The sequence below is a fragment of the Podarcis melisellensis genome (assembly GCF_964234715.1).
Source record: "Podarcis melisellensis genome assembly, chromosome: 4".
NCBI classification, from domain to species: domain Eukaryota; kingdom Metazoa; phylum Chordata; class Lepidosauria; order Squamata; family Lacertidae; genus Podarcis; species Podarcis melisellensis.
The window spans coordinates 30,286,409-30,313,845 of NC_138531.1; the positions used below are offsets into that span (position 1 = coordinate 30,286,409).

General features: G+C 42.7%; 1 protein-coding gene across 1 annotated transcript; it reads right to left on the reverse strand.

Annotated features, from left to right (window-relative positions):
• Nucleotides 1-27,437, reverse strand: SLC9A2 (solute carrier family 9 member A2). The gene is made up of 12 exons (XM_081907498.1): nt 27,043-27,437; nt 21,418-21,881; nt 16,900-17,150; nt 14,255-14,472; nt 13,121-13,323; nt 12,459-12,548; nt 11,028-11,098; nt 9,036-9,197; nt 7,101-7,209; nt 4,937-5,062; nt 4,515-4,605; nt 1-1,014 (listed from the first exon to the last, which is right to left on the reverse strand). Exons 1-12 carry the CDS (start codon nt 27,320-27,322, stop codon nt 689-691), a joined length of 2,391 nt encoding a protein of 796 aa, XP_081763624.1. The 5' UTR covers nt 27,323-27,437; the 3' UTR covers nt 1-688.

Here is a 27,437-nt window from a genome sequence, read left to right on the forward strand (position 1 = left end):
TATATTTATAAATTAATATATTTCAAGTGATAAGTTTCAACAACTAAATCCAATGAGTTGTTGGAATTATCAAGTAGAGGGGCATTTCTGACAATGCATAAGAGCAGTATATTCTCATACCACTTTTCTATTACAGTAAAAAGCATGGCAATAGAAACAAAAGCTTTTCCATTTACATCTTTACATAGTGTTAGAATTTGGATTTCAGAAACCCAAATTAGGAATTTCAGAATTTGGGATTCAGGCTGTACTGCGGCCTTAATCTCTTGCATTTGTTCAGTTTCACAGTTTGCAACACCTAACTGTGTTTCAGTGCATCAGGCACTCTTAGAATTGCTTTCTGAGGATGAATTCTTTTAAAAAGAAGTGCATTGTGCAATTTCTTAGTGCAACTTATACTGCAAACCTGCCATTGGCAAACACACAAAACACAATTTACATTCAAAAGTACTGTAACTAACTGATAAAACTTATCTTCATCGCAGAAGTTTAAAAACAAAATATAAAACAAAATAGTTGCATTATTTGGTTCCACAGAAGGTGAAGATGTTTTTTTCCACATAGTGAAAGAACATATTTTCTTTCCCTCCCATCCCCAACCAGTACCCATGACCTTAAATGGCTCCATCTGTCCAGTTTAAAGTGCCTCCCTCTGCTGTTCATTGTTAATGGCTCCATTTAGCTGCTTTCAATATGGTTTATTCTCGGATTTATCACTAGGCCTTTTTGAAGCCTGTCGGATTAAACGAGGCGGTGGGAGTGGTTTGGCGGGTCCCTCATCTTCCGCTGACTCTTCCTCATTCAGTGTGCCAAATGGTGGTCTTGGCAAAAGTGGTTGTCTGAAGCCTCTGTTTCCCTGGCTTGCTGTCTCTCCGTTGTTCCTCTCCGTTTCATTTTTCCATTCCATCCTACACTGCTGCTGTCGAAGCCTCTGGTCTCTCAGAATTTTTCCTGCTTGGGATTTCAAATTCAGCACTGTGCTTTGATCAGATTCAGAATCGCTGTCGTCCGTTACTGCAAATTAAAAGTATATATTAATATATGCATCACGGGAAGAAGAAAAAATGGAGACAAACAAAATCTCAGCACGCCCAATGCTTCACTACGCAAAGTACCATGATGTAACGATGGCCCTGTTCAGGTGGTTTCTCTAACACTGTTAACAATTATATTAATCGGAAGAGCAGAGTTATGCTTTCCGGCGCAATCACGGTTCCACGCCATGGGGTAAGGGAAAATCATACAGTGGTACCTCAGGTTAAGAACTTAATTCATTCTGGAGGTCCGCTCTTAACCTGAAACTGTCCTTAACCTGAGGTACCACTTTAGCTAATGGGGCCTCCCACTGCCACCACACCACCACCACACGATTTCTTTTCTCATCCTGAAGCAAAGTTCTTAACCCAAGGTATTATTTCTGGGTTAGCGAAGACTGTAACCTGAAGCGTCTGTAACTTGAAGTCTGTAACCTGAAGTACCACTGTACTTGCATAAAGCAAGTGCCCTCCTACACATGTCTGCTCCCCCATATGTAGGTTGGGGGCAGCAACGCAGTGAGTTCCAACTATCCTTCTCCCCACATCATGTATTTAATCATGCAAGGAAGAGTGCCCAGGTGCTAATGTATTACTAGTTTCCTAAATCTGTGGTGCATTTTGCTACCTATGGTCCAGCTTCCTACCATCGCCAAACACATCCTTACACTCATTTTTTGCCAGCAAGTTTTTATTTGGAATTTAAGGTTTGCCCCAGCAGGGGGCGGGCGGTTCCTAATGAAAACGAAAGTTCATGCTGCCACTGCTAATACCAAGTCTTACCACATGAGGGCACAGTCAGTCTCAGTACAGGAAAATGATGGGCAAAGGACATTTCACCGAGGTTTTTACCACCCCAGCAAAGTAACTTTGGGACACATACCACATTATTCCCCAGCTCTGTAGCGAAAATTGCACAGGCTACCTACCCAAAGCTGCCTATACTACTAGGGTTGCCATATTTCAAACAGACAGAAAAGTTGTTGGTGTCCTCTCCTCTCAAGTGAGAGGTCGCAGGACCATTGGTCAGGGATGATGGGAATTGTAGTCCAAAAACAGCAGCAGGAGACCCAAGTCTGGGAAACACTGATGGTGCATTGGAACTGAGTGCTTATTTATTTTTAAATAAGAGTTACGTGATATTTTAAAGCTATCTGTAAGGAATTCTCTGCAGGAGAAGCAGTTGCAAGGTTAGACCTGCAAAGAGGAGATATTAAATTAAAGGCACAGAAGCCCTGAGATGTTATATTTGCTTGCCCACACGGGACAGGCTGGTGCTGCAACTGCATTGTGCGGAAAAAGAATTGCCAAACTTCAGGTCTAAGAAAAAACACAGAAAACATTGGGTGGTGGTGATTGTATAGGGAAGTTTTTAGTGTTTGATGTTTTACTGTGTTTGATGTTTTAGTTTGTTGGAAGAGTGGCTGGGGCAACCCAGTCAGATGGGCAGCATAAAAATAAATAAATAGTGATGATAATGATGAAGCTTGGGAAATCACAACAGGCCGATAAACAACAACGCTGTCGTTCTTTTCCTGTTCCAGAGAGAGAACATGACATCTTAGGACAGACTTTTGAGATGAAAAAAGCTGTTTTGCAAAGGCATGTAACTAACAAGCAAGGTCTTAAGCAGGGGTCAGCAAACTTTTTCAGCAGGGGCCAGTCCACTGTCCCTCAGACCTTGTGGGGGGCAGGACTATATTTTTTTGGAGGGGGGAAAGAATGAACAAATTCCTATGCCCCACAAATAATCCAGAGATGCATTTTAAATAAAAGCACACATTCTACTCATGTGAAAACTCGCTGATTCCCAGACCGTCCGCAGGCTGGATTTAGAAGGCGAATGGGCCAGCCCTGGCCCCCGGCCTTAGTTTGCCTACCCATGGTCTTGAGAGTCTAAGACATTAGACACACAAGATCTGATGAAAATCTGGCTAAGTGTCCTAATCACCACAGCAACCATTCAAAAGTTGTTGCCATTTGCTTGAACCTGATGTTCACGTAACAATTTATTTATTATTTTTCCTTCGCGTGCGTGTGCTGAGTAAGAGATGTTCCGTTTAAAGCAGAGGGTATGAAAGGAACAGGTGAATACACAATGCAGTGCTACTGGGAACTCAACATTGTGGTGAATCGATGGCTGAGATCCAAAGAGTCACACAACTAGCTCCTCACATCCCGGGCCTTTGGGCTTGTGGTTCTACATGCAGGCACCTCCCTTACTGCTTTGGCAACAATGGAGCCGTTTCAAAGCAGTTCGTGGCTGGGAATCTGCAGCGCAAAGGAGGAAAGCCAAGAATGGTACTGTACGTTCAAGCCTTTGGGTGTGTCTACAGTAGCTTTGGATCCAGGCCTAGGGCTATAATGTCAGAGGAGGACAGTAAGTTTTCTTTCACCCTCCCTGAAAATTAAAGGTGCAGTGATAGAGCCACTTCATCTCATGTTCCACTTTTGTCCCTGGCCAAACAAGTTTGGTAGGTTTTTGTGGAGAGAAGATCTACAATATAAGGCCTAAAGGATGGGGGTGTGCCGCAGAGGCAAATATGGCTCCATTATACCCCTTAACAGGACTGGGGCTTCAGCCAGATAACATCCCTTCCTGCTAGGTGCACTGCTCTGCTAGACTCCTTCCTTCCTCTCCGTTTTTCTCTAGATAGAATGCAGGCAGCAGTAGCTGCTGCTCCTTGCCACTGTTGTTCTCTCATCTGAGCAGGTAAGCAGCTGCCATCCCAAGGGCTACCATGCTATCCCTTGAGTATATACAGTGGTACCTCGGGTTAAGTACTTAATTCGTTCCGGAGGTCTGTTCTTAACCTGAAACTGTTCTTAACCTGAAGAACCACTTTAGCTAATGGGGCCTCCTGCTGCCGCTGCGCCGCTGGAGCACAATTTCTGTTCTCATCCTGAAGCAAAGTTCTTAACCCGAGGTACTATTTCTGGGTTAGCAGAGTCTGTAACCTGAAGCGTATGTAACTCAAGGTACCACTGTACAAACATACTACAGTTGGTACCTCAGGTTAAGTACTTAATTCGTTCTGGAGGTCCATTCTTAAGCTGAAACTGTTCTTAACCTGAAGCACCACTTTAGCTAATGGGGCCTCCTGCTGCTGCTGCGACGCTGGAGCACGATTTCTGTTCTCATCCTGAAGCAAAGTTCTCAACCAGAAGCACTATTTCTGGGTTAGCAGAGTCTGTAACCTGAAGCGTCTGTAACCTGAAGCGTATGTAACCTGAGGTACCACTGTATACAAAGCATACATGCAATCGCATGCACCAATTCACAAAAAATCACCAAGAGCACCTTCTTGGCAAGTGAAAGAAATGGACCTATTTGCATAGGGAGTAGCAGTTCTCTTGGAAATTATGGAAATAACCCATGATCCTCTCTGGCACATATGCTTGTTTTCCAGGTAACCACTTCATTAACAAAACAAAACAAAAGCCAAATTCACTCTTCTTTTTACTCAGAAACTGTATTACCTTTATAAGAAGATTGATTTCTTTTCCGTACTCTCTCAGGGAGTTTAGTGTTTTTAGGCAGTGACAGATAACGGGGTGGTTTGGCTGCCACCTGCAGAAAGAAACATGAAATGTGTTCTGTACAAGCAAAGTGAAATATACGCATGATTACGGCAGCTTCTGATACATTTTGTACCTGCGGACAAATGCAAGAGTATAAAATACATATTACACTGTGAGTTGTGATGGGGCCGTTATTTTTTTCAACTCCCTTGTGCAAACTCTGATGGATCAGTTGGTAGAGCATGAGACTCTTAAACTCAGGGCCGTGGGTTTGAGCTCCACGTTGGGCAAAAGAGTCCTGCATTGCAGGGGGCTAGACTAGATGACCCCCGTGGTCCCTTCCAACTCTACAATTCTACAGTTCTGTGTCATACAAGTACCTGTCTTGACAAGCTGCTGCCCCTCTTCACGGTCTCCCTCAGGCTGTGTCGGCGACGAATCAAAATTTCTTTTGCCTGCTTTTCGCTTGCATCTTCAGCAAGACTGTACCTGTTGTATGATGGAGTCTGAAATGAGAATAAAAGCAACGGCCATATTAATGCCATTAGGTCCAGTCGTGGCCAACTCTGGGGTTGCAGCACTCATCTTGCTTTATTGGCTGAGGGAGCCTACGTACAGCTTCCGGGTCATGTGGCCAGCATGACTAAGCCGCTTCTGGCAAACCAGAACAGCGCACGGAAACGGCATTTACCTTCCCGCCAGAGTGGTACCTATTTATCTACTTGCACTTTGACATGCTTTCGAACTTCTAGGTTGGCAGGAGCAGGAACCGAGCAACGGGAGATCACCCCGTTGCAGGGATTCGAACTGCCGACCTTCTGATCGGCAAGTCCTAGGCTCTGTGCCACCTGCATCCCTGCCATGAGTGGTACAGGGCTGCAAACTAGCTATAATTCAGTGCTTTAAGAAATCTCACAAACAACACTCAAACTAGCATAATGTTTACAATGAATTATATGCAATCAAGATGTGTAATTTAATGCTTGTACAGCCTTTGGACCTTTGGTTGTTGTTTGGTTATTTGGCATACAAAAAATAAGAATTTTAAGCATTGCAAGTCGTGTTCATAACATTTATGCAACTGCAATATTCCTCTACCCCATTCTGGGTGATTTCCCTCTTGCCTTGGAGTTCCATAGGACTCCCCCTCCTCTTCAGGAGGATCCCCAATCCTCTGGAGAAGGCTTTCATAGGTTGCAAGGATGGCAAGAAAAAGAGGAGGAGGAGGATAGAAAGATCAGCTGAACAGGCTACTTTTCACTTGCACTAAAGCAGGGGCCAGCAAACTTTTTCAGCAGGGGGGCCAGTCCACTGTCCCTCAGACCTTGTGGGGGGCCGGACTATATTTTTTTTGGGGGGAGGGGAAAGGAACGAATTCCTATGTCTCACAAATAACCCAGAGATGCATTAAATAAAAGGGCACATTCTACTCAGGTAAAAACACGCTGATTCCCGGACCATCAGCAGGCCAGATTTAGAAGGCAACTGGGCCAGATCCAACTCCCAGACCTTAGTTGGCCTACCCATGGACTAAACCATTGGACATAATTCTTCATTTTTTAAATGTTCGCTCTCCTTCAAAAATATAAATTCCCTGCTTTGATGGGATCTATGTCTATAAAGACATTGGGCATTGTACAAACAGGAATGTGAAAGAGATGGCCCAATTAGACATTTCTACATTATCACACAGTGCAGTGGACCCTTCAGTTACGTACTGCTCTGGATACGTAACTTTTGGGTTACGAACGTGGCAAACCTGGAAGTGTATACTTCTGGGTTTCGCTGCATGCGAATGCACAAAAGTGCTCTGTGCGCCACACACATGGGTGGAAGTGCTCAATCATGCGCGTGCAGAAGCAGCACCTCTACCTTCAGACTTTTCAGGTTGCGGATGGACCCCCGGAACGAATTTAATTCGTATCCGGAGGGTCCACTGTAAAATGCAGTGGAATACATTATGTGGTGTTGTATTTAATCATCAGAAACCCTGGGTGATCAGTTCTAGCTTAAACAATAGGATCGTGAACATTAACAGCTACAATAAACTTCAACATTCTATTTACATAGAGGTCGGCTGCACAGGGTTCTCTTAATGACCAGCGGATAAGGAACTATTTTAAGCTACTGTGAAACTATCTATGCACAGCACCTTAAATCTGTGTATGTATTAAGTGTGTGTTTGTGTGCGTGTGTAGCTCAGAATATTCAGAATTTATGCTCGTGCCTAGTGTTGAGTGGCACATCTTTGTGTTCTAGAAAACCGTCACAAACTCCTCTTCTTAAGACATTTTATAAAGCCTAGAGTACAACTTCTCATACTTCTTTGTCTTTACCATGTTTATTTATCAGCTTTCCCATACACTAATCCTAAATACATTTTCCCAGAGGCGAGTCCCACTGATTTTAATGGAAATGGCTTCCAAGTAAGTTTGCTGAGGATGGCATCCTGGTGATTTTATTAAGGGAGGAAAAAACATCGCCAGCTGAGAAACTAGATACATTCACCACGGGGGTGTTCCATTAATGCTGTATTCTACTTACTCTTTGCCGTATCTGATAGAGATTTTTTGTTAAAATGTATCTTATGTCATCCATCTTGGCAGGATAGGAAGGTCTTATTTCTTCTTCTTCTTCTTCTTTTTTAAGTTCACTGTAAGAAGGTGAAACAAAATATAAAGGAAAATACATAATAACTTGCAATACTATAAATAAGGCCACAGCTAGGTGAAGGTAAAGGGACCCCTGACCATTAGGTCCAGTCGTGGCCGACTGGGATTGTGGCGCTCATCTCGCTTTATTGGCCAGGGGAGCCAGCGTACAACTTCCGGGTCATGTGGCCAGCATGACTAAGCCGCTTCTGGCGAACCAGAGCAGCGCATGGAAACGCCGTTTACCTTCTCGCCGGAGTGGTACCTATTTATCTACTTGCACTTTGACGTGCTTTCGAACTGCTAGGTTGGCAGGAGAAGGGACCGAGCAACAGGAGCTCACCCCGTCGCAGGGTTTCGAACCACCAACCTTCTGATCGGCAAGTCCTAGGCTCTGTGGTTTAACCCATAGCACCACCCAAGGCCACAGCTACCTGGAAGTAATTGCCACTGAACTCAGCAGGGCCTATTTCTGAGTATACAGAATTTCACTGCTACTCACATTTCTCCATAAATGGGGTGCCAGGGGGCAGGGAATGCCTATCCTTACAATTTCAAGTCCCAGCTGGTCTAACTATAGCTATTACATTTCAAACAATTTCAAGATATATGCAAGTACACAAATAGAATTCTAGCAAAATCCCAAATAGGACGGAGCCACGGGCTCTTTTAAATGTAACCATGATAGAATTTTGTTCACATTTGTTACTGGTGGGTATGTCAACCGACTGTGGATTGCTTTGAAAACTTGAAAACATCAGACAGCAAGGAATTTCAGTGTAAAAAAAAAAAGATCATGGCACCTCACAGTAAAAAGCATGCATTAATTGTTAGAAGGGAAAACTATCTTCAAGATATCAGTTGCCATTCCATATTACAGTAACACAGGTTGTTTGTGGAAGGGCTGTAGTTTACTCATTAAGTATCTGCAGTAGGTCTGAGATTCAAGTCCTGAAATCTCCAGTTAGGGCTGGGTGACACGCCAGTCTGAAAACCAGGAAAGCTACTGCTAGTCAGTCTAGAGTCTAGACAGTATTGAATAAGATGGCACAATCATGGGCCTCAGGAGCAAGATCCATTGAGTTGAATGGACTTTACTCCCAGCTAAGTGTGTGTAGGATTACAGCTTAGATGTTTGATACTAAAATCCTGTGTATTTCAACTCAGAAGAAAGTTCAAGTATGTTCAATGGGGCTTACTTATTCCAGGTAAGCGGGTATAGAGGTTGCAGCTCTGGTTGATTAATTTATCAACTGAACTCTCATTGAGTTTGCCCATTCACTAAGAACTTTATTAAAAGCCTTTCTTGCAGTGCCTCCACTTTTGTGGATACAATGGGTAGATACAACAGGTTTGGGGGCCTTTTCAGTGGTGGCACCCTGGTCATGGAATGTTCTGCTGGGAGAAGTTCACATGCCACTTTCTTTATTGTCAATAATAATAATAATAATAATAATAAATCCCAGGCATTTTAAATGTTTTATTGTTGGTGTTGGATCGATATATTGTACTGCCATTGATGTAATTAGCTTTACAACATAATAATTTTTTAATTTAAATTTATTTATTTATTTTATTTATTTAATAATAAGTTTTTTATTGTAAGCTGTTTTTTCTTCTATTGTAAGCCATCAGGATGTTTTTAATGTTTTGGACACAACAATATTCCTTTGAAATAAATATACAAACTATTTAATCCTAGATGTAGAAAATACTGTTTAATTCACTTCTGGCTATGATTTGGCAACTGTAGAATGCACACTTCAAAATGCAACATAGTCAGGATTCAAGCTAGCAATGATATTGCACCCTACTGCCCTCAGCTTACCTTATAGAAGCCAGCGATGGTACTGTACTTATCATTCCACATTCTGCCATCTCTATCGCATGCTTTATTTCAAGTTTCTTGTACAGGGAAACTATACTTGATTTAGGCTCACTTTCCCTAATCAGAAGCCTTCGCAAGTATTTCTTGTCAAACTTTATAAACCTGTGAAGAAGAAGAGTTTGGATTTGATATCCCGCTTTATCACTACCCGAAGGAGTCTCAAAGCAGCTAACACTCTCCTTTTCCCTTCCTCCCCCACAACAAACACTCTGTGGGGTGAGTGGGGCTGAGAGACTTCAAAGAAGTGTGACTAGCCCAAGGTCACCCAGCAGCTGCATGTGGAGGAGCCGAGACGCGAACCCGGTTCCCCAGATTACGAGTCCACCACTCTTAACCACTACACCACACTGGTGGTCTTAACCACTACACCACACTACACCTGTGAGGAGCAGAAGCAATGCTGCAGATTAAATTCTAAAATGCTGCAGTGTCTTCTAAACACTGTTACGAGGTCAACTTTCAGTTTTTGATATGGGTAGCCTGCACAGGGAATGGCAGCTAAAATTCTGCTCACAGGCAGAACTAGGAGCAGCCTGAGCTATAACCAAAAGAGTTATGCCCACTGTTATAGTTTCCAGCTTAATCCTTTTGCTTCCTCTGCTCCTTTTTGGAACTGCCTGGCAAATTGGAAAATTCCCAGCTTAGAAGTAACCGAAGGGGATGGTCCCAGTTACCGTTAATTTTCACCTTCCATTTTTTAGCCCAGGAAGGGACAAGATCAGGCTTCCTCAACCTCAGCCCTCCAGATGTTTTGAGACTACAATTCCCAGCATCCCTGACCACTGGTCCTGCTAGCTAGGGATCATGGGAGTTGTAGGCCAAAAACATCTGGAGGGACAAGGTTGAGGAAGCCTGGACAAGACCTTTAACCAATACAGTACTGTAACTTCTTAATCCAGGTGTAGTACCCATCCTGACTTCAATGAGAAAGGAAAGGAGGGTTGTTAGTTTTTGTTAGTCTCTCTCTTTCTTATGCCTCTAGCTATTTTTCCTGGCGTGGAAGGGCCTCCATGCCATTTCCGTTCCATCGAACTCCAGCTTCACAGAAGTAAAGGATGGGTATCACATACTCTATTTCCTCGCAAGTCCCTCAGCTCTCAGACTTTTCATTCCCTTCCATGTCTCCTTTATAAGCCACCTTTTCTCAGGTATTAAGTCAACCCCTCGCCCTTTCACATTCCCAGGCAGCTTACTGCTTGCTCTCATCCTCTCTCTTCTCCCTGACTCTATCGTCCAGCCCACAAGCTTCTTCTAGCCTCAGCTACCCTACACACAGAGAGACATTCTTTGACCAATTTCCCCACATCCTAACTTTCCCATATACCTGTATGGATACTGATTGAATGGGTAGCTTGAATCATTAGGGGTTAAGGCTACTGATACCATGCTGTTTGTGAAAGTCTGAGTCCTGACTAACACCTTTTTTTAAAGAAATAAGCTAATTCCATGTTATTCCAATAACATGGAATGATAGTGGTATTATTTGACTCCATGAAGTACCACTTTCAGGACACACTCGGGCCACAAAGTCAAAAGATCCCAAAAAAGGAGTGTCGGGTTTGCATGGAAGAACTGCAGGTTTGGACACAAACTATGCACTTCAGAACAACACATTTGAACTAGAATAGTCCAATAGCTAAACCGAAGTCCCAGCAGATTACCTCATGAATATTAACAAACACTTGTATTTTGAATGTAGGATTTTTGAAACAAAGTCAGGTTTTTAATTCATGTAGTTTGATGAGTACAAATGCTTAAACTAATTATATATCAGTATTCAGGTTTGCTAAAATCATCTCATCCCCAAAGCCACACAAAATAATGCTTTACAGAAATCATTGGCAGATTTCAGAATGTAATTATTGAACTGAGGAAACAAGCTGGGCTTCTCACTTTTTCCACACTCCACTAATGTTTCAGTACACTACTTACTTATCTCTCCAAAAGTTGTGACTCCAGTGTCCACACACATCTTCAATTCCAGCTTTCACATGATCAAAGAACTAAAATGTGGAAAAAGACTCATTACTTGCTTTTCTATGTGCCACAAACTTAAGCCACATGCAATCACTGAGGAAAATTTCAGCCAATATAAATATTGTTTATCTAAGCTTCTCTTAAAGTCATTCAACGTTTGTAACCTAATGACCCAGTTCTAAGAACACAATGGCTGAGAGAAAATGGCATTTCTTTCTTCTCTCTAAATCTATATTCACACCATACATTAAAAGCATATGGCTTACCCCAAATAATTCTGGGAAATATAGTCTGTTAAGGGAGCTGAGACGTATAAGATACAGTTCCAAGGAGTCTTTGGGGGAAGTCATGTACTTTAAATGTTTGGTGTTCATGCAACCGTATCACCCTAATTAACCCTTGGCCACTATCGCACAGGGGAGCAGGTGGCGCTGTGGTCTAAACCACTGAGCCCCTTGGGCTTGCCGATCGGAAGGATGGCAAGTCAAATCCAAGAAACGGGGTCAGCTTCTGTTGCTCTGTCCCAGCTCCTGCCAACCTAGCAGTTCAAAAACACACCAGTGCAAGTAGATAAATAGGTACTGCTGCGGCAGGAAAGTAAATGGTGTCTCTGTGCACTCTGGTTTCCATCACAGTTTAGTCATGCTGGCCACATGATCCAGAAAGCTGTCTGTGGACAAATGCCGGCTCCCTCAGCCTGAAAGCGAGATGAGCACCACAACCCCATAGTCGCCTTTGACTGGACTTAACCGTCCAGGGGTCCTTTAACTTTTACCTTTACTATTGCACACTGCACCTAACCAGCTGTTAGTTTCAAAGGGTGGCATGTGCATGTCTCATCTATGTATCAGAAGCCATACTTCTCTTCTCCAGTATCCTGGTATACCAGTAGCTCAGGCTCCAGGGGAAAGAGGGAAACAAAGTAAGCAGTTTGCCCTGAGCCACATGTGCACAGCTGTGTCTATAGAGAGTAGATCACACCCCTGCTTTTATTATGTGCATAATTTAACTGAGCTTCAATACTTACTTGGGAGTTAACAACCAGTAAGCTCAGTTGAAACTTACTTCCAACCAAACATGAAGGACTGAGCTATAAAGGTTAAACCAAATTAAATTGTTGTGCCTAAGTAGTGTGTTTTAAAGTCACTATCTTAAGACTGCCAGTGGAAAAAAATGTGATACGAGACACTAGGCCAGAACTGCAAGCTGAAAACGTATCCACGAACTCAAAGACACACTGGTATGTGGCACATGCAGTACCAAAATGAATTAATTCATGTAACAAGCACATGTTAGAAATAGCACATTATTTCCCACCAAAGAAGAAACATTCAGCTATTAAAACCACATTTCAGTACATGTTGTTCACCCAAAACTCCAACATACCCGACAATAAATTTCCTCGCTAACAGCTGGTTGCTTCTTATTTGCTCTTTTAACATCCAGAAATTCCACCAGTGGGCGAATTGTTATTCCCTGTTTTCAGGAAACACAAAAACAAGCATGAAAATCACATCAGCCCTAAAATTTCCTTTCCACTGTGTCACTCTTATTTTCTGTTCAGCGTGTAGCTAGGTAATGAATGTTCAGAAGCAGTAGAACAGTTGCATGTTGCCTCAGATAACAGCACAATAAAGTCCCCCAAAATGTACCTGGTTTCTTTCTTTTTCTTATTTTCGAAACCAGACAGCACAGACTTTAAAGATCTACTGCTGATGTCTGAATCCAGATGCCCAAGAAATATAGGTGGTAGGTGATTGTGGAAAACTGTCCTTGGCCCTAGAAATCTGTTGTCTTTCACAGAAAACCATGCTGGACTAGGTGGAGAACCAGTCTGACCTGGAGCTGCATATATGTAAACACACACATTTCTAGGTTACGCTTCTGTAACCTGAAGCGTATGTAACCTGAAGCGTATGTAACCCGAGATACCACTGTACTATATTAGTCCCATAGCCAAAATAAGTAGTAGGAACATTGACTGGGCTCTTTGCAGGTTTTAGTGCAAATAACTATTTAGTCCCATCACTAAAGAGGGATATTCTTACCTGAATGAAGACTGTGAAGAAGATCACTACAATAACAGCAGTAATAAAAAGCTTCTTTCTAGGGAAGTCGGCAGAAGGGAGCAGGAAAACAAGAGAGAAACATATGGCTCCTCGGAGGCCTCCATAGGCAATAATAAACTGGTCCTTAAATGTTATAGGAATTGTCCGGAATACATTAATAATTTGAGTCAATGCAAAAACTCCTAAGGAAAATATAGAAAGACAAGCATGGTTCATAACCTTAAATTTAAGACAAATATAATAATGTTTCCAAAATAAATGTAAGAATGTTATCTTCCATGTTATGTCATATTACAAAGAGGTGCAGAGGTTTTATTTACATGTGACACTTTCCCAAGGGCTTCTGTTGCACAAACAACTTGAGTGTCCCTGCACTTCTCTCCCCACTTCCTGCACAGCTCGCTCGCTCTCTCTCTCTCTCTCTCTCTCTCTCTCTCTCTCTCTCTCACACACACACACACACACACACACACACACACACAGAGAGAGAGAGAGAGAGAGAGAGAGAGAGAGAGAGAGAGAGACTTTTCTCACTGTAGTTGGTGGGGGTTGAACCAAGGACACTTTCTTAATGGAAGTATCATGATAACCGAAATCAAGAGGAGGAATTTTAAAAAGCTCCCCTACCAGGGCCAGCCCAAAACATTTCACTGCCTGAAATGAACAGCAACATTCCCACCAACGGAGGCGGATTTACGGAAGGCCAGCTGATTTGGTCAAATCAAAGCTTCAGGGGCGCTGCAACTATAATGCAGAATGGAAATGGAGAAGTGGAAGGAGGCGCTGAATTTTGGTGTTGCAGACGGGCTGCCATTGAAATGTGAGACACCACACCACTCCCAAGCACAGAAGCCAACCAAATTGACATAGCTTATAGACTGCTGGACTGATTTACTTTAGCACTTGAAATAACATTAAAGGATTGTCTGGAAAGACCCACAGTCTTCCATGTCCAGAACATGTCTTTCTTTCAAGCAGTTTTTGCTTTTTCTCTTGATGGCAGCTTTCTTTTCTTTCTTTTTTTGGTCAAGCACACTGTTCCATAAAGGATAAGCATGTTTCAGGTGTAAAGTATGTTGAAGTGCAATCTATACCGTTTTAAGTGTCTCTTACCTAGTGCACGCCAAATCAAACAAAACAGGAGGGTAAAGCAAACAAAGGCCCAGTTCCACTCATGGTTTTTTCCAACCGTGGACACGCCCATGAAAATAAAGATCAGGGTCTCGCTGACACTGCTCAGCATCTTCATGAAGTACTTTATTGTGGTGTAGGACTTTTGAGAAACATTCGCCTCCACGTATTTACTCATGGTCATAGCACAAGCTGTAATCCTGCAGAAGAAAGCAACTTTTAATTCAGCTTCCAAAATACTTAAAGTTTACACAGCCCAACGCGAAAAGCATAGCCTGTTATCCCAGGAAGGTTTTAAGGCGGTTCCTCAGATTAGCAAAATTCTGCTCAAGTTTCCATTTCAGCAATCCAGCTGCTGTTGAAGCATTAAATACATGGAGAGGTTCAAAAAGCGATTGACTGAAAGGTGGAACCAACTTTAGCTAGAACAGGAAGGAAGAGCTCTGAGAATTTAGGCTGTAATCCTATACACATGCTGGAGTACATCCAATTGAACTCATTGGGGCTTCCTTCCAACCAGACATTTGATAGGATCATGCTGTCGGTTGATTGTGTGGGTCAGCGTTAGTAAATACAAGGGAACTGCATGGACTTCAATGGGACTGAGAGATCTGTGTGCGTCACAGGACATTGTTTCACTGTTCCTGAACAGCAAGTCTCTTGCATAACTTCATATTACAAACTGATGTTTAAATGCAAGGAAGTTTAAAAACCTGTTTGCAAAGCAGTGCCAGGGAGCCATGGTAAATTAACATGCACACACTGCTTCGTTCCTAACCTTTTTCTAAAGGGAAGGCTCCGTTTCAATTTACTTGCAGAAAACGAAGTGATCATTCTTTGAGGAAACTCTGTTTCCTTTGCTGCTCTGTAAGGACATTACATGCTGCCACCATGGGCACCAGCTGACTGCTATAATTATCTCCTTTTTAGTTACTCAGCGTTGTGGGATTCAGCGTGTCATGATTTCACTTTTCACAAGATGCCATTTCATGACAGAGGATGAACTTCAAACAGATAACTTATGTGGGTGGACCTAGGGCTATGCATCCTGTTTTAATTTTGAACTCTAAGGTATTTTCCATGATGTTGAACGGCCTCACCTATCAAATGTCTTCCATTGCCAACCAAGGCCAGATTCACACACGAATTAGCCATTTAAAACATCATGTAGAAGCAAACCTATATGAAGCAAACCTATATGGTTACATTTATATGTCACATTTTGGGGTGTATACTTAAATCAGCCAGATAACTTAAAAAACATAAAGGCTGAGATACAAAGAATGCTTTGAGTGAGTAGAAGGCACATCTGCTGGGGACAGGTAGAAAACAGGAAGTTTATATGGTTTTCAATTATTTCTGTTTCAGCTACAGTTGCATGCACCATAAACCTGCAGACGACACATGAGTCTGCAAGCTCGATTGTGTGGCCTGGCCATGGGCCTATGGTCCACACACTCTGGTTCCCAACTAAAGTGTGAAGAGCTCAACAGCCAGCACTGTGACTGCAGGTCAAGTAAACTGCATGGAGGTTGCTCCACTGAGGGAAGACAGAGATGTGAAGCAATTCACCAAGCAGTTCTTGGAGAATTCATCACATCACCACCCATTCACATAACCTCTGCTTGATTGTGTGTTTGCAGTTTGCAATGGAATGTTGAAAATCAGCCACATAGCCAATGTATGATATCTGACCGTCGTAATGCTAGCTAGTCACAGTATAACTATGAACTGCAGCTATAACGGCTAGAATATATCAATATTACTCAAGATTTGCACCAGACTCAGAACATTTAATAATATCATATGTCTAAGAAGATGCCACTGCTCTCCTAATTTTTATTTTATTTCTGTGCCCAGTTATCAAACAAAGGCTCAGGCATACTTTATTCTATTGATTTCAGTTGGGTTAAGCACACTTAAAGCAATCATATTCACTTATCTAAAACCATCTTTACAGCAGGAAAGGGAAAGAAAAAAGTTTGATGATAATACAAACTGCATTTCATCATGGTTATACCAGTAATGCAAGTCACCTTGCACAAACAAGGCAGTTTCTGTCTGGTGACTGGAAAAATCTAGATCACTGGATGCAGTCATCAAGTTTCGTTGACCTGCTACTAAACTTTGCAAAAGTTTCAATGTGCTTCTAAATTTCACTTCACTAGGGTCACTTTACTAGGGATCCAAATGAAAAATAAATTAAATGGGAAATTTTAACATGAGTAAATGGGGGGGGGGGCAGGATGTTCTGCTTGTTCCATGCAAGAATTTAAAAAGTGAGTACATACACAATGTTGTTTTCAAAAGCAAAAGAGGTTCCTGCACTGACCAATTCGCATTGCTTTATCAGTAAAAGCAAGGCACTAGAAGTTCAGGTTATCTGGATAAAAAGCTGCTCAAAACCCAGCTTTGAATTTGAACTCTGGCATGCACCTACCCCTCCAGTTGCCATCTTGACCGATGACAAGATGTTAGTCAACTGACAGTGAAATTCTATGCATGTCTATGCAGAACAAAACTCTATCATTGAGTCAGCATTGGGCTGTGGTCTTATAAGAGCAAAGGTTAATGTTTCTAATATATCCACGGTATTCTTAGTGCAGTATATTTTCATAGATACTTACGCCATAATGCTTGAGAGATGAAACATTTCAGCTGTTATGTATGCCAGGTAACTGTACAAGAAGACAAACAGTGGTTCAATCACTCGGATTTTATGGGTGTAACGTGTTGTAAAAGCTGCTACAAAGCCCATAACAATTCCAATCAAAACTCCGCCGATTCCAACTACAAAGAAATTAGCAATTCCAGCAAATATGCTAACAGCCGCAATTGTACGCATCTTGCAGAAAGACTTGAAGAGGTTGTACAGGACCTATGAAAGGGAGAAAAAAAGTTAACTTCTTTTAGAATCCTCACTGTAGCTTTAATTGGAAAATTTAAATAATGTAATATTGCTACTATGTAATTTTAGACAATAGTACAGTTTGATGTAACTGAAGACCATGATACTATCCCAGTGAAAATGATCTGTCACTCATCCCATTAGTTAGACAAGCAATTGCCCTGAAATAACGCAAAGTATGTTTGTGTTCTTTCTAGCCATATACAAGGTATTACACCAGAGGTCTCTGTTTACAGACCAGATTATCTTCGTCTAGTCAGCACAGTGCAGCACAGTAACTGCTTAAAAATGTAGTTGACTTGATGCTGCTTCATATAGGAAAAACATGCATACATCAGACTCTTATTCTATTCATTTTTTTATCTTGCCGGCCCAACCTAGTTTCTGAACTAGGACAAACTGTGGTTAGCGTTAACTGTAGTTTATCCCAACAGGATAATTAGCCATGGTTGAAGTTGGCTTGTTCAGACAAACCATAATTAAAACTACTCACAATTTGTCCTCATTCAGACATGATGAACCACATGCAGTCAACTGAAAACAGAAGCTATCACTTCTGATCTCCTCCTCATGACCACACCAGAGGATAGAGGAATGCATGAGCCCAGGGATCATGCTACATGTACGGTAAGCTATGACTCATTGCATGGAACAATGTCCACATTGCTGCTTTAAAAAAATGCAGTAATTGGGACACAGAAAAAGCAGAAAGCCTGGAAAGGATGCAACAGCATGATGCATTCACCTGAACAGATTTAATTTGATAAGATGCTTGCATAATTGAAAGACTGGCCACCACATTTAAGCCCCAGAACAGCATTTCTTTTAAAATATATTAACATGCAATGTAAATCTACAATATAGAAGATAGAAATGGAACTCTCAGCAGTGCATTCCCATCTCACATTAAAGCAGCAAGCTCACTTCCTTGTTCCATTCCCCAGGCATTCCTTGATGCTATCAAATGATATCCATTAAACCTAGGCATCAGTCCAGTTTATACTCAGCAGAACTAAGCAGCAAGGCTTTTCCTGGACAGTACCACTTTAGTTTGCAGAAGGCAGACCTTGCATGTTTGAATAGGTAAAGGTAAAGGTACCCCTGCCCGTACGGGCCAGTCTTGACAGACTCTGGGGTTGTGCGCCCATCTCACTTAAGAGGCCAGGGGCCAGCGCTGTCCGAAGACACTTCCGGGTCACGTGGCCAGCGTGACATCACTGCTCTGGTGAGCCAGAGCCGCACACGGAAATGCCGTTTACCTTCCCGCTGGTAAGCGGTCCCTATTTATCTACTTGCACCCGGAGGTGCTTTCGAACTGCTAGGTTGGCAGGCGCTGGGACCGAGCAGCGGGAGCGCACTCCGCCGCAGGGATTCGAACCGCCGACCTTTCGATCGGCAAGTCCTAGGCGCTGAGGCTTTAACCCACAGCGCCACCTGCATATACTTTAAAGGCAATTTTATCAAGCTTGTACTTTCCAAAACAATATGAGGACCAAAAAAAATTCACAGTTATCTAAATTTAGTTTAGCAGTAGTTCTCTTTCCAGTGTTTACAGAAATGCATGTATTAGGGGGAAATGTGTAAAAAAAATGAATATATTAGTGAAAATAACACAAACTTGCATCATAATGAGAGAGGTGATCCCATCTCAAAAAGGATACAACAGAAAACATGGAGAAAAGGGCACCCAAAATGATCAAGGGGATGGAGGAATTGCCTAGAGCATGGGTGGCACATCGCATTGTGCTGCCTGAGGTGAAACAGGAATGTACCACTGTGACCCATGCTGCCACGCTGCCCTGCCGCCGCCACAGCTTCCCTTCCTTGGGTTGCATGGTAGCACCTGTGGAGCAGTGGCAACGATGGCAGCTTCTGGCAGAGGCAGTGGGATGCCCAAGGAAGCACCACCTCTTGGCCTTCTGCTACCTGAGGCAGCTACCTCGCCCTGTCTCATGTGTGAGCCGGCCCTGGCCTAAACCAAGAGGGGAAAAGAAAACTGGGGATGGAGGATGACAGGCCAATAAGATTATGTCTGAATAATTTATGGAATTCATAACCATTCAAAAAGAGTTCAGATCAAATTAATCACTGATAGGTTTGTCAGCAGCTATTGGCCATGATACTTGGACGGAATCTTCCAAATCCATAAGGAGCATGTTTCCAAACAGCAAGCACTGACAGGCAAACATCAGGGAAGGGCAGCTGCCTGGTTACTGTAGGAAACAGAAGGCTGGATTAGATGAATTTATGGTCTTATCTTGCACAGCTCGTTTTATGCTCTTATGTCCCTGGAATAATACTAGCACATTTTATAAATATTCCATAAATCTCCAGAGCTTGGCTGGTGAAATACGCTTTTCATATTATTAGATCAGATACATTATATGGGCAAGAAGGGAATCAGGTTTTTTAGTCCTTTTCATTTATTTTAATTTTTTACTTTGAAGAAAGTACAGTCATTAGCATGTTGTGAATTATGCTACATTGGTTTGAAACGTAGTAAGGCCTCACAGGGTGTCGATTTTACGGGATGCCTGGACCGATCAGGTTTTATTGATCATCTCCAATACAGAACATTGCCATGGCCATAGCAATTTCGCTCAGCAACATGAAGAAGATCAGGAAATTTCGTGTTAAACATAGAAAAAAGGATCGGTTTGGAATGTATTTGTTGCTGGGGTGGGTAAACTTTTCACCTACACTGAAAAAGCCCCATAGGTAGAATTACCTCATGATGTCTTCCCCTGGGCCTTGACTGAAGCCTGGGCACCAGGAAGGCCTCAGAGCGCAGACCACTGATTAGAATCATAGAATTGTAAGGGACCACGAGGGTCATTTAGTTCTAGTCCCTGCAATGCAGGTTAGATAATTTGTAGAATGAAAGACACCCCTCGAACATCTCAAATTCAAGACAATTGCATCAAACAAAAAACTGTGCCTCACCACTGAGAACTTCACCAAAGTTTTCTCTTCCCTTTGATTATTTTCAGGTGCAATTTCTTATCTCACTTATTGGTAGAGAACGGTCTGGAAAACGTATGAGAAATTTACAGCACAGCACCGCTTCAGACTGTTGAATCCAGCTGATTGCTGGGGCCTTCAAAATCTTGGGAGACCAGTGGTAAGCACTTTAAGGGCAAAGTTACTCAGATTCACTCTGAAGTAGACTTCACTATCGGGGCAGTTCTAGAGGAGCGTCCAGTGCACTGTCTAGTTAAATTTATTTAGGAGCAGTTTCCCTTACTGTGGTGTCAGGAGATGCATCACAACGTTCAGTCTGCCACATGTGCTCTCAGTAGTTGTGTATCTTGAGTTGTAAAAGCTAGCTAGAAGAGGTTGACCAAACCGCACCTCGGAGGGCTAAGGGACTGGCTTTTTTTTTTAAGTTTAGTTCAGTTCAGTTGTTTTGTTTAGTTTAGTTTAGTTTAGTTTAGTTTAGAACAAGACCTCCACCCCAGGCCTTAGAAAAGCTCTGCATGAGCCTGCCCTGAGGTATACGACAACTACCACCTATTCACACACTTCCCCTTCTTATGTGTGCTTGTTCAGGTGTGTGAATCCATGCATTGTGTGGTGTGCATGCGCTTATATAGGTGCGAGTCATTACACTACCCATAAAGTGGCAATTAAAACAATTATAGCAGGAAGCGATCAGTGCAGCAATACTTTTCCAAAAGGAACCTGAGGTAAGTACAAAGTCTAGCAATGTTCCTGGTGTGATTATTCATTCCTATGGAAATGGATAGCTTGGGGAATTGGTAGATGGATGAGGTCTATGATCCAGTTAATGATTAAACATTGCTCCCATGTAACGGCTGCAAAGTGTGCTGCATAAAATAAACTGGCAATCTCAGTCCACCTACAAGCAGGTAGGTACTGTATATCCACAACAAGGTAGTGCTAACCGACACATCTGTTTGTAAAAGCCATTCGATCAGCAGACCTACTTGTCCTATTACTCATTCAGTGCTAAAGACCTCTTCTGGCCCCTTTCACGAAGACACTTCTGCTTCCTGATTAAAACGACCCAAAATGTTACAAAGTGCACAAATCGCTTAAAAGATCCAATACTAAATCCATTAGCATGTATTGCAGGCATTTTTCTTCTCTAATTATTTTTTCCTAAAACACAATAAAGCCCCAGCTTCTTCACTTTCACTCTGTTACATTGCTGAAAGAAATGTGGGAAGTGCGAAGAGTTCAAAACAATGAAGAACACTTAAGCAAAGTGACTTACCACTGTTACAGCATCATTCAACAGCGACTCCCCAAAAACTAGGATGTACAGCTGCTCGTTGACATGAATGTTTTCAAAAACGGCCAGCACTGCCACAGGATCCACGGCTGAAATCAAGCTGCCGAAAAGCAGGCTCTGCAGCAGAGTGATATCACTCAGGCCGAATACTTCAATCTGGCAAATGGCAAAGAGGGAAATGCCGATGCCAAATGCGTTCCAAAGAGTCCCTACAACCGCGTACCAGAAAATGGTGCCGAAGTTCTCAAAGAAGAGGCGTGTTGGCATAAAGTAGCCGGCATCGAGGACAATTGGGGGCAGAAGGTACAAGAAAAAGGCGTCACTGTTCATCACGGTTATAGACTTTTCTTGTACTCCAAACATAATTCCACCTAGAATTAATCCAACCAGAATAAGGAGGCAGCTCTCTGGCACTACGTGGGGCAGCTTGTGGTACAGGTGGAAACCTTCAGATTGAAACCACAGAGGGGAGGTTGGGAGAGAGAAATAGAGACTGTTAATGAAAGCCAGTGCCATGCTGTCCTTAAATTATCTACTTATGCATCTGTTGGTAACCCACCCCTCCCACAAATTTACACCTCAGTGAAGGGATGCTGAAGGCACCTAACAACATACGGGTGAGAGAGAAAGCTTCATACAATAAACCAAGAGCGAAAATCCAGATAACATGGTGTGCAGTGGGGCATAGGTGTAGTCAGGGTTTTTGTTGGGGGAAGGAGCAGGACTTTTCTTAGGAGGGGCAAATCCAACATGATTGGTCAGTTAGTTAAGTACAGTGGTACCTCGGGTTACATATGCTTCAGGTTACAGACACTTCAGGTTACAGACTCTGCTAACCCAGAAATAGTACCTCAGGTTAAGAACATTGCTTCAGGATGAGAACAGAAATCGTGCTCTGGTGGCGCGGCGGCAGCAGGAGGCCCCATTAGCTAAAGTGGTACCTCAGGTTAAGAACAGTTTCAGGTTAAGAACGGACAAATTAAGTACTTAACCTGAGTTACCACTGTATTTCTATTGTGCTGCCCCCGTTGCTATACCCATGCAGTGGGGTGATGTTCACTAGCAAAATTTAAGTGCCAATCAAAACCATGTCTGTCAAAAAAAAATTTAAATGGTCCTGTATCTGAAGGACACAAAGAAAGGGAACAGTCTGATCTTCCACAAAGTGAGTTCTGCAGAACTTCTGCCAGATCCCAACCACCAACCAATCCTCAGACACACAGCAGGGCCTCCCCAGCTTCAGTCGGGGGATGGACAGGATAACGTTGAAGGAAATGGTCCTTCAGATATCCCTGTCCCAAGCAAATGTAATGGCTGTAAATCTTAACCATACTTATCTCACAGTGAAGTCCACTGACATCAGTAGGACTTATTTCTGACTAGACATGATTAAGATTGCACTGAATTTATCTATTGAAGAAAGCTTTATCCCAATCTTCACAATTCCTGTATCCTGGGCAAGGTAAAAATCATAGAAAGCCAATAAAATACATGTTACTAGAGGAACAGATAAAACCGATATGAATCAAGTTAATATTCATAAAACCAGCAAATACTGTGGCCTTTAAATGTAGTGGCCAGCTTGGTATTTGTCCAGTAACTTAGTTCCACCCCCCTCTTGTTTTAATACAAATCTTCTGAGGAACTAGGAGATGCAGGCTTTAATATTTTGCATAATACAACATTTTAAGTCTTGGTTAAGGTACAATATTTTGGGGGCACTGTAGATCGAGCAGCAGTAGGGGACTATCTGTACCACAGCTATGAATGTGTCATGGCCTTAATTCAATGTCAAATTCAGAAAAGGATAGTCAACTAATATTCCTGTACCACCAACTGAGATACTGGACTAAGATCCTAATACTGAACCAGAGGCCAGTAGTGGACTGGTCAGGAGCCTGCAGAACTCTCACCTTCCATCCCATCACAATTCACCTGAACTGTCATAACTCCCATCCTGTGCCCCCTGTCCAACAGCATGTCGAGTGTGCCACATTGAAGGCTACAAAGAGAAGGAGAAGCGTTCATCTTAGGGCCAGAAGGTTTCCTTTATAAGGATCCACACACTTTAGGCAAAAGGATGAGAGTTTAGGAGGGGTAAACTGGATGCAAGGACTCATAAGGCCCACTCGTTGCTTTTTATTGCTTGTGTCCTAACAAAGCAAGAAGTTGGTTCACAGGCAGTCATTGGTTCTTAGACTCTGAAGGACCTTGGTCAAATTTTCTACAACATAGTCCTATCCATGTCTACATCCAGGTAAAACTCACTGTGTTAAATGGCTTGCTCCCAAGTCAATGTGCTCTAGATTGCAGTCTTAGTACACTTAGTCCTAAGAGCACTTTACTAGGGTGCTGGCCCCATTGAACCCAATGGGATGTAGCCCTGAGCAAACATGCTTAGGAGTATATTGCCCAATGGTGAATCCCAATGCAGTATTTCTTGTATGGCTCATTTTCTTTTTCCATGTCAAAACGGTTTCCCCCCGGCACTAAAGGTCACATTTCACATTTGACCCATACCTCTCCTTTTCTATATATAACCCATATAATTACACAGCTTGATGAACTGAAAACACAGCTACCCAATGGAAAAAGAAAATAAACCGCTCCCAAATAGCTTTATGGTTCTTGTTCACGGAAGGAGAATCAGCCGTTGGTGGTTCACCACTGAATTCAACTAGAAGTCATAAGTTGCTATGTTCTGAAGTACATCCTACGATGACACTTAAGTGCCCTTGACTTTTGGCAAGCTCCAAAATTTCACAGTAGCCTTTCCTAGATGACTAGGAATAAAAGTTAAAAACGTAGCTTTCCTTGTACATTAGTGTCTTGTGAGCTGCTTTTTACTACTCTTCTGCACTTTTATAGTTTACAATGATAAGTGAATGCAGTACTTATAAAAATTATTTGGAAGAGCAACTGAAACTGCTCAGGTGCATGTATCAGGAAATTTTCAGTGTCTGACGTTTTTCAATTTTTTATGTGCTGTAAGCTGCCCAGAGTGGCTGGGGAAACCCAGCCAGATGGGCGGGATATAAAGAATGAAATTCTTATTCTTATTATTGGAATCTACATAGTGCTGCTCAAACTTTAATTCCACATATAGTATAATTACTTTTTAACCATAATCTCTTATATTTTTAAGCTATGTATGTTTTATCTGGGACATGGGTGGCGCTGTGGCCTAAACCACTGAGCCTAGGGCTTGCTGATCGGAAGGTCGGCGGTTCGAATCCCCACAACAGGGTGAGTTCCTGTTGCTCGGTCCCAGCTCCTGCCAACCTAACAGTTCAAAAGCACGCAGTGCAAGTAGATAAATAGGTACCGCTCCGTCGGGAAGGTAAACGGCGTTTTCGTGCGCTGCTCTGGTTTCGCCAGAAACGGATTAGTCATGCTGGCCACATGACCTGGAAAAACTGTCTGCGGACAAACATCAGCTCCCTCGCCTGTAAAGCGAGATGAGCGCCACAACCCCAGAGTCATTTGTGACTGGACTTAACTGTCAGGGGTCCTTTACCTTTATGTTTTATCTGCATTTCTTTCATTTTCCATGAGCCTCCTTGAGTCCTGGTTCTAAGTGAAACAAGCAAGCCAGCTTTTGAGAGTCATCCCACTCATTCTGCTGAGTGAGGTTCTGGATCTCTGCCCCCAAAATCTTATCCTGGTGAGACCACTGTCACCATCAGTTCAATGAGATTATTCCCAAGTAAGTGCAACACCCTTAGTACTTTAAAACAGTTATGGGATGCATTCAAAATTATGCACTTTTAAATCTCATTTAAATTTCATTGGGAGAATTAAACACATTCTGATATTGGACAGTTTGCACAACTAAGAGAATAATGACGACATGGGATTACACTGGAACTAGGGGCTATAACACTGGGGCTATATCAAAACTGTTGAAATGCTGAAAGGATTTCTAGTGATTATGAAATATGCAATATTGCGCATACATTCACTGCAAGATGGCATGCCCTTCCCTCTGCCATATGTGAAGAATCACATATTATATCACAAAGACGGAAAGATTCATCAGTACCAACAATAAATGAATGGTTGTTGAAATTAAGATTTAGCTGAGATAGCAAAAGTGACATGTTTACTAAAGATTGGAAACCTCTCATAGACTTTTTGTGTGAAAAAGAAATAACAACATTTGGGTTTGAAGGCTGAAGATAATGTTTGTTTATAGAAAGTGGTTTTGTTAGGTGTTATAGTAGAGTAAAGGAAGTGATTATTGATTATATATAGTGGGCAGATGATGAATCAGAAGTTCTTAAATCTCTGAACTTTATCTTTTCTATTTCCTCTTGGAATATTTTTTCTATTTCTTCTTTCTCATCTCTCCCTCTCTCTCTCTCTCTTTATTTTTCGTTGTGTTTTTATCTTACTTAGCTTAATGTTGGACAAAAAAATATATTTGAGATTAAGTTTTGTATTTCTCTTTATAAACTCTAATGAAATTTATTTTAAAATAATATATTTTTTACCTCCCCCTCCCTCCCCCTTTCTCTATCTTTCTCTCATTTTGTTTGAAGAAACACAAACAGAACCTGCCAGCAAAAATGCATAAAGGCTTCAGGTTACACACACCATCAAGTTATTATGCAGGAATCCTCCCAAGAGATGTTTATCTCCACTCTAGACCTTTGTCAGGTCAGGAAAGCAAAGAGATGCCTGTTACTTCACTGCTGCTTCAGTGACAGGCATCCACCCTGATTCCCTTATGCATAACAACTGCAGTGCAAAGACATCTTCACCACGGGAAGAAGCGGAGGAGGAGGCAGCAAAGTTGAGTCCGCTCAGGATCTCCTTGTCCTGCTTCTTGTGGCAATTCGTGAAGAAAAAGAGCAGCAGCGATCCGACTTCCCAAACGTGGACTCTCCTTCCTTGGAGGCATATATTTATATTTTACAATTTAAAGTACTCATTTTTACAATCCTTAAGATATCAGTGAGTTCCCTTCTTCTCTTTCCATGGTTCATTTTACATATCACGAATCCCTGCCTATTTTACAAAACCTATTACAAAATTCAGTATCCCATTATTACATCCGTCAAAACTTTTTTACACTGTTGAATTTATCTTAATGCTGCCAGCATTTTCAGCCCATATATTCAATAAACGTTTTCCAGTTTTCTCTAAACGTATGTTCTTCTCCTTCGCTTATTCTATATGTTAAGCCTGCAAGCTGTGCATATCCTGCCAACTTAAGTTGCCATTCTTCTTTGCTTTGGACCTCAATAGTTTTCAATTTTTTGGCCAACAAAACACACGATGCCACAGTAGTGGCACACATAAATAACCTTTTCTGACACCTGGGAATTTCAATCTGAATTCAGATTCCTTGGAGGTTTTTAAGCAGAGGTTGGAGTAGCCATCAGCTTTAGCTGAGCTTCCTCATTGCTGGGGGTTGGACTAGATGACCCCTGGGTCCCTTTCCAACTCTGTAATTCTGCCTCCCCACAGAACAGGGCTTAGGCTGGAAAAGGGGGGCTGCTTGGAGATCAACCGCAAGCTGGATGAGGGCAACACGCCTGTTCCCCTCTTGAATAAAGCAAGAAAAGCTCGAAATCGACCTGGTGGGCTTCTCCCGCCCCTTACCGATCTTGGCCAAAGAAGCCAGCAGGATCCACAGGGTGATCTCGAAGGGCACCCTGACGTGCAGGTAATCCAAGGTGAAGACGTGCAGCCTGGTCTCCTCGAAGGGGGTCCCGCTGGGCGGCGCAGGCGCAGGGGTCTCCGCCCCGGGCGTGGGGCTGACGCCCAGCATTGCTGCCGGCTCGGGCGCTCCGCTTTCCGACAGGGCGAAGGAGACGTCGCCGGGCAAAAGCAGCAGAAGCCAAGCCAGCAGCGCCAGCCAGGGGCCCCGAGAAGCGCCCATCTCGTGGAGCTGCCGCCGCTTTCCCTCCCTCAGGCGCGGCTAGGAAAGGGAGCGGAGGAGCGCGCGGCTCCCCGCTCGCCTCAGCTGCGCCATGGTCGGCGGCGCTGTGTGGCGT

Excerpts from the sequence above, each read along its gene's own strand:
- SLC9A2 (XM_081907498.1), bottom strand. The coding sequence starts at position 27,322 with ATGGGCGCTTCTCGGGGCCCCTGGCTGGCGCTGCTGGCTTGGCTTCTG. Across the intron at positions 13,324-14,254 it reads TTTGATTTGGCGTGCACTAG|GAGTTTTTGCATTGACTCAA; the intron begins GTAAGAGACACT and ends TATTTTCCTTAG. Across the intron at positions 11,099-12,458 it reads GCGAGGAAATTTATTGTCGG|TTCTTTGATCATGTGAAAGC; the intron begins GTATGTTGGAGT and ends TCCACATTTTAG.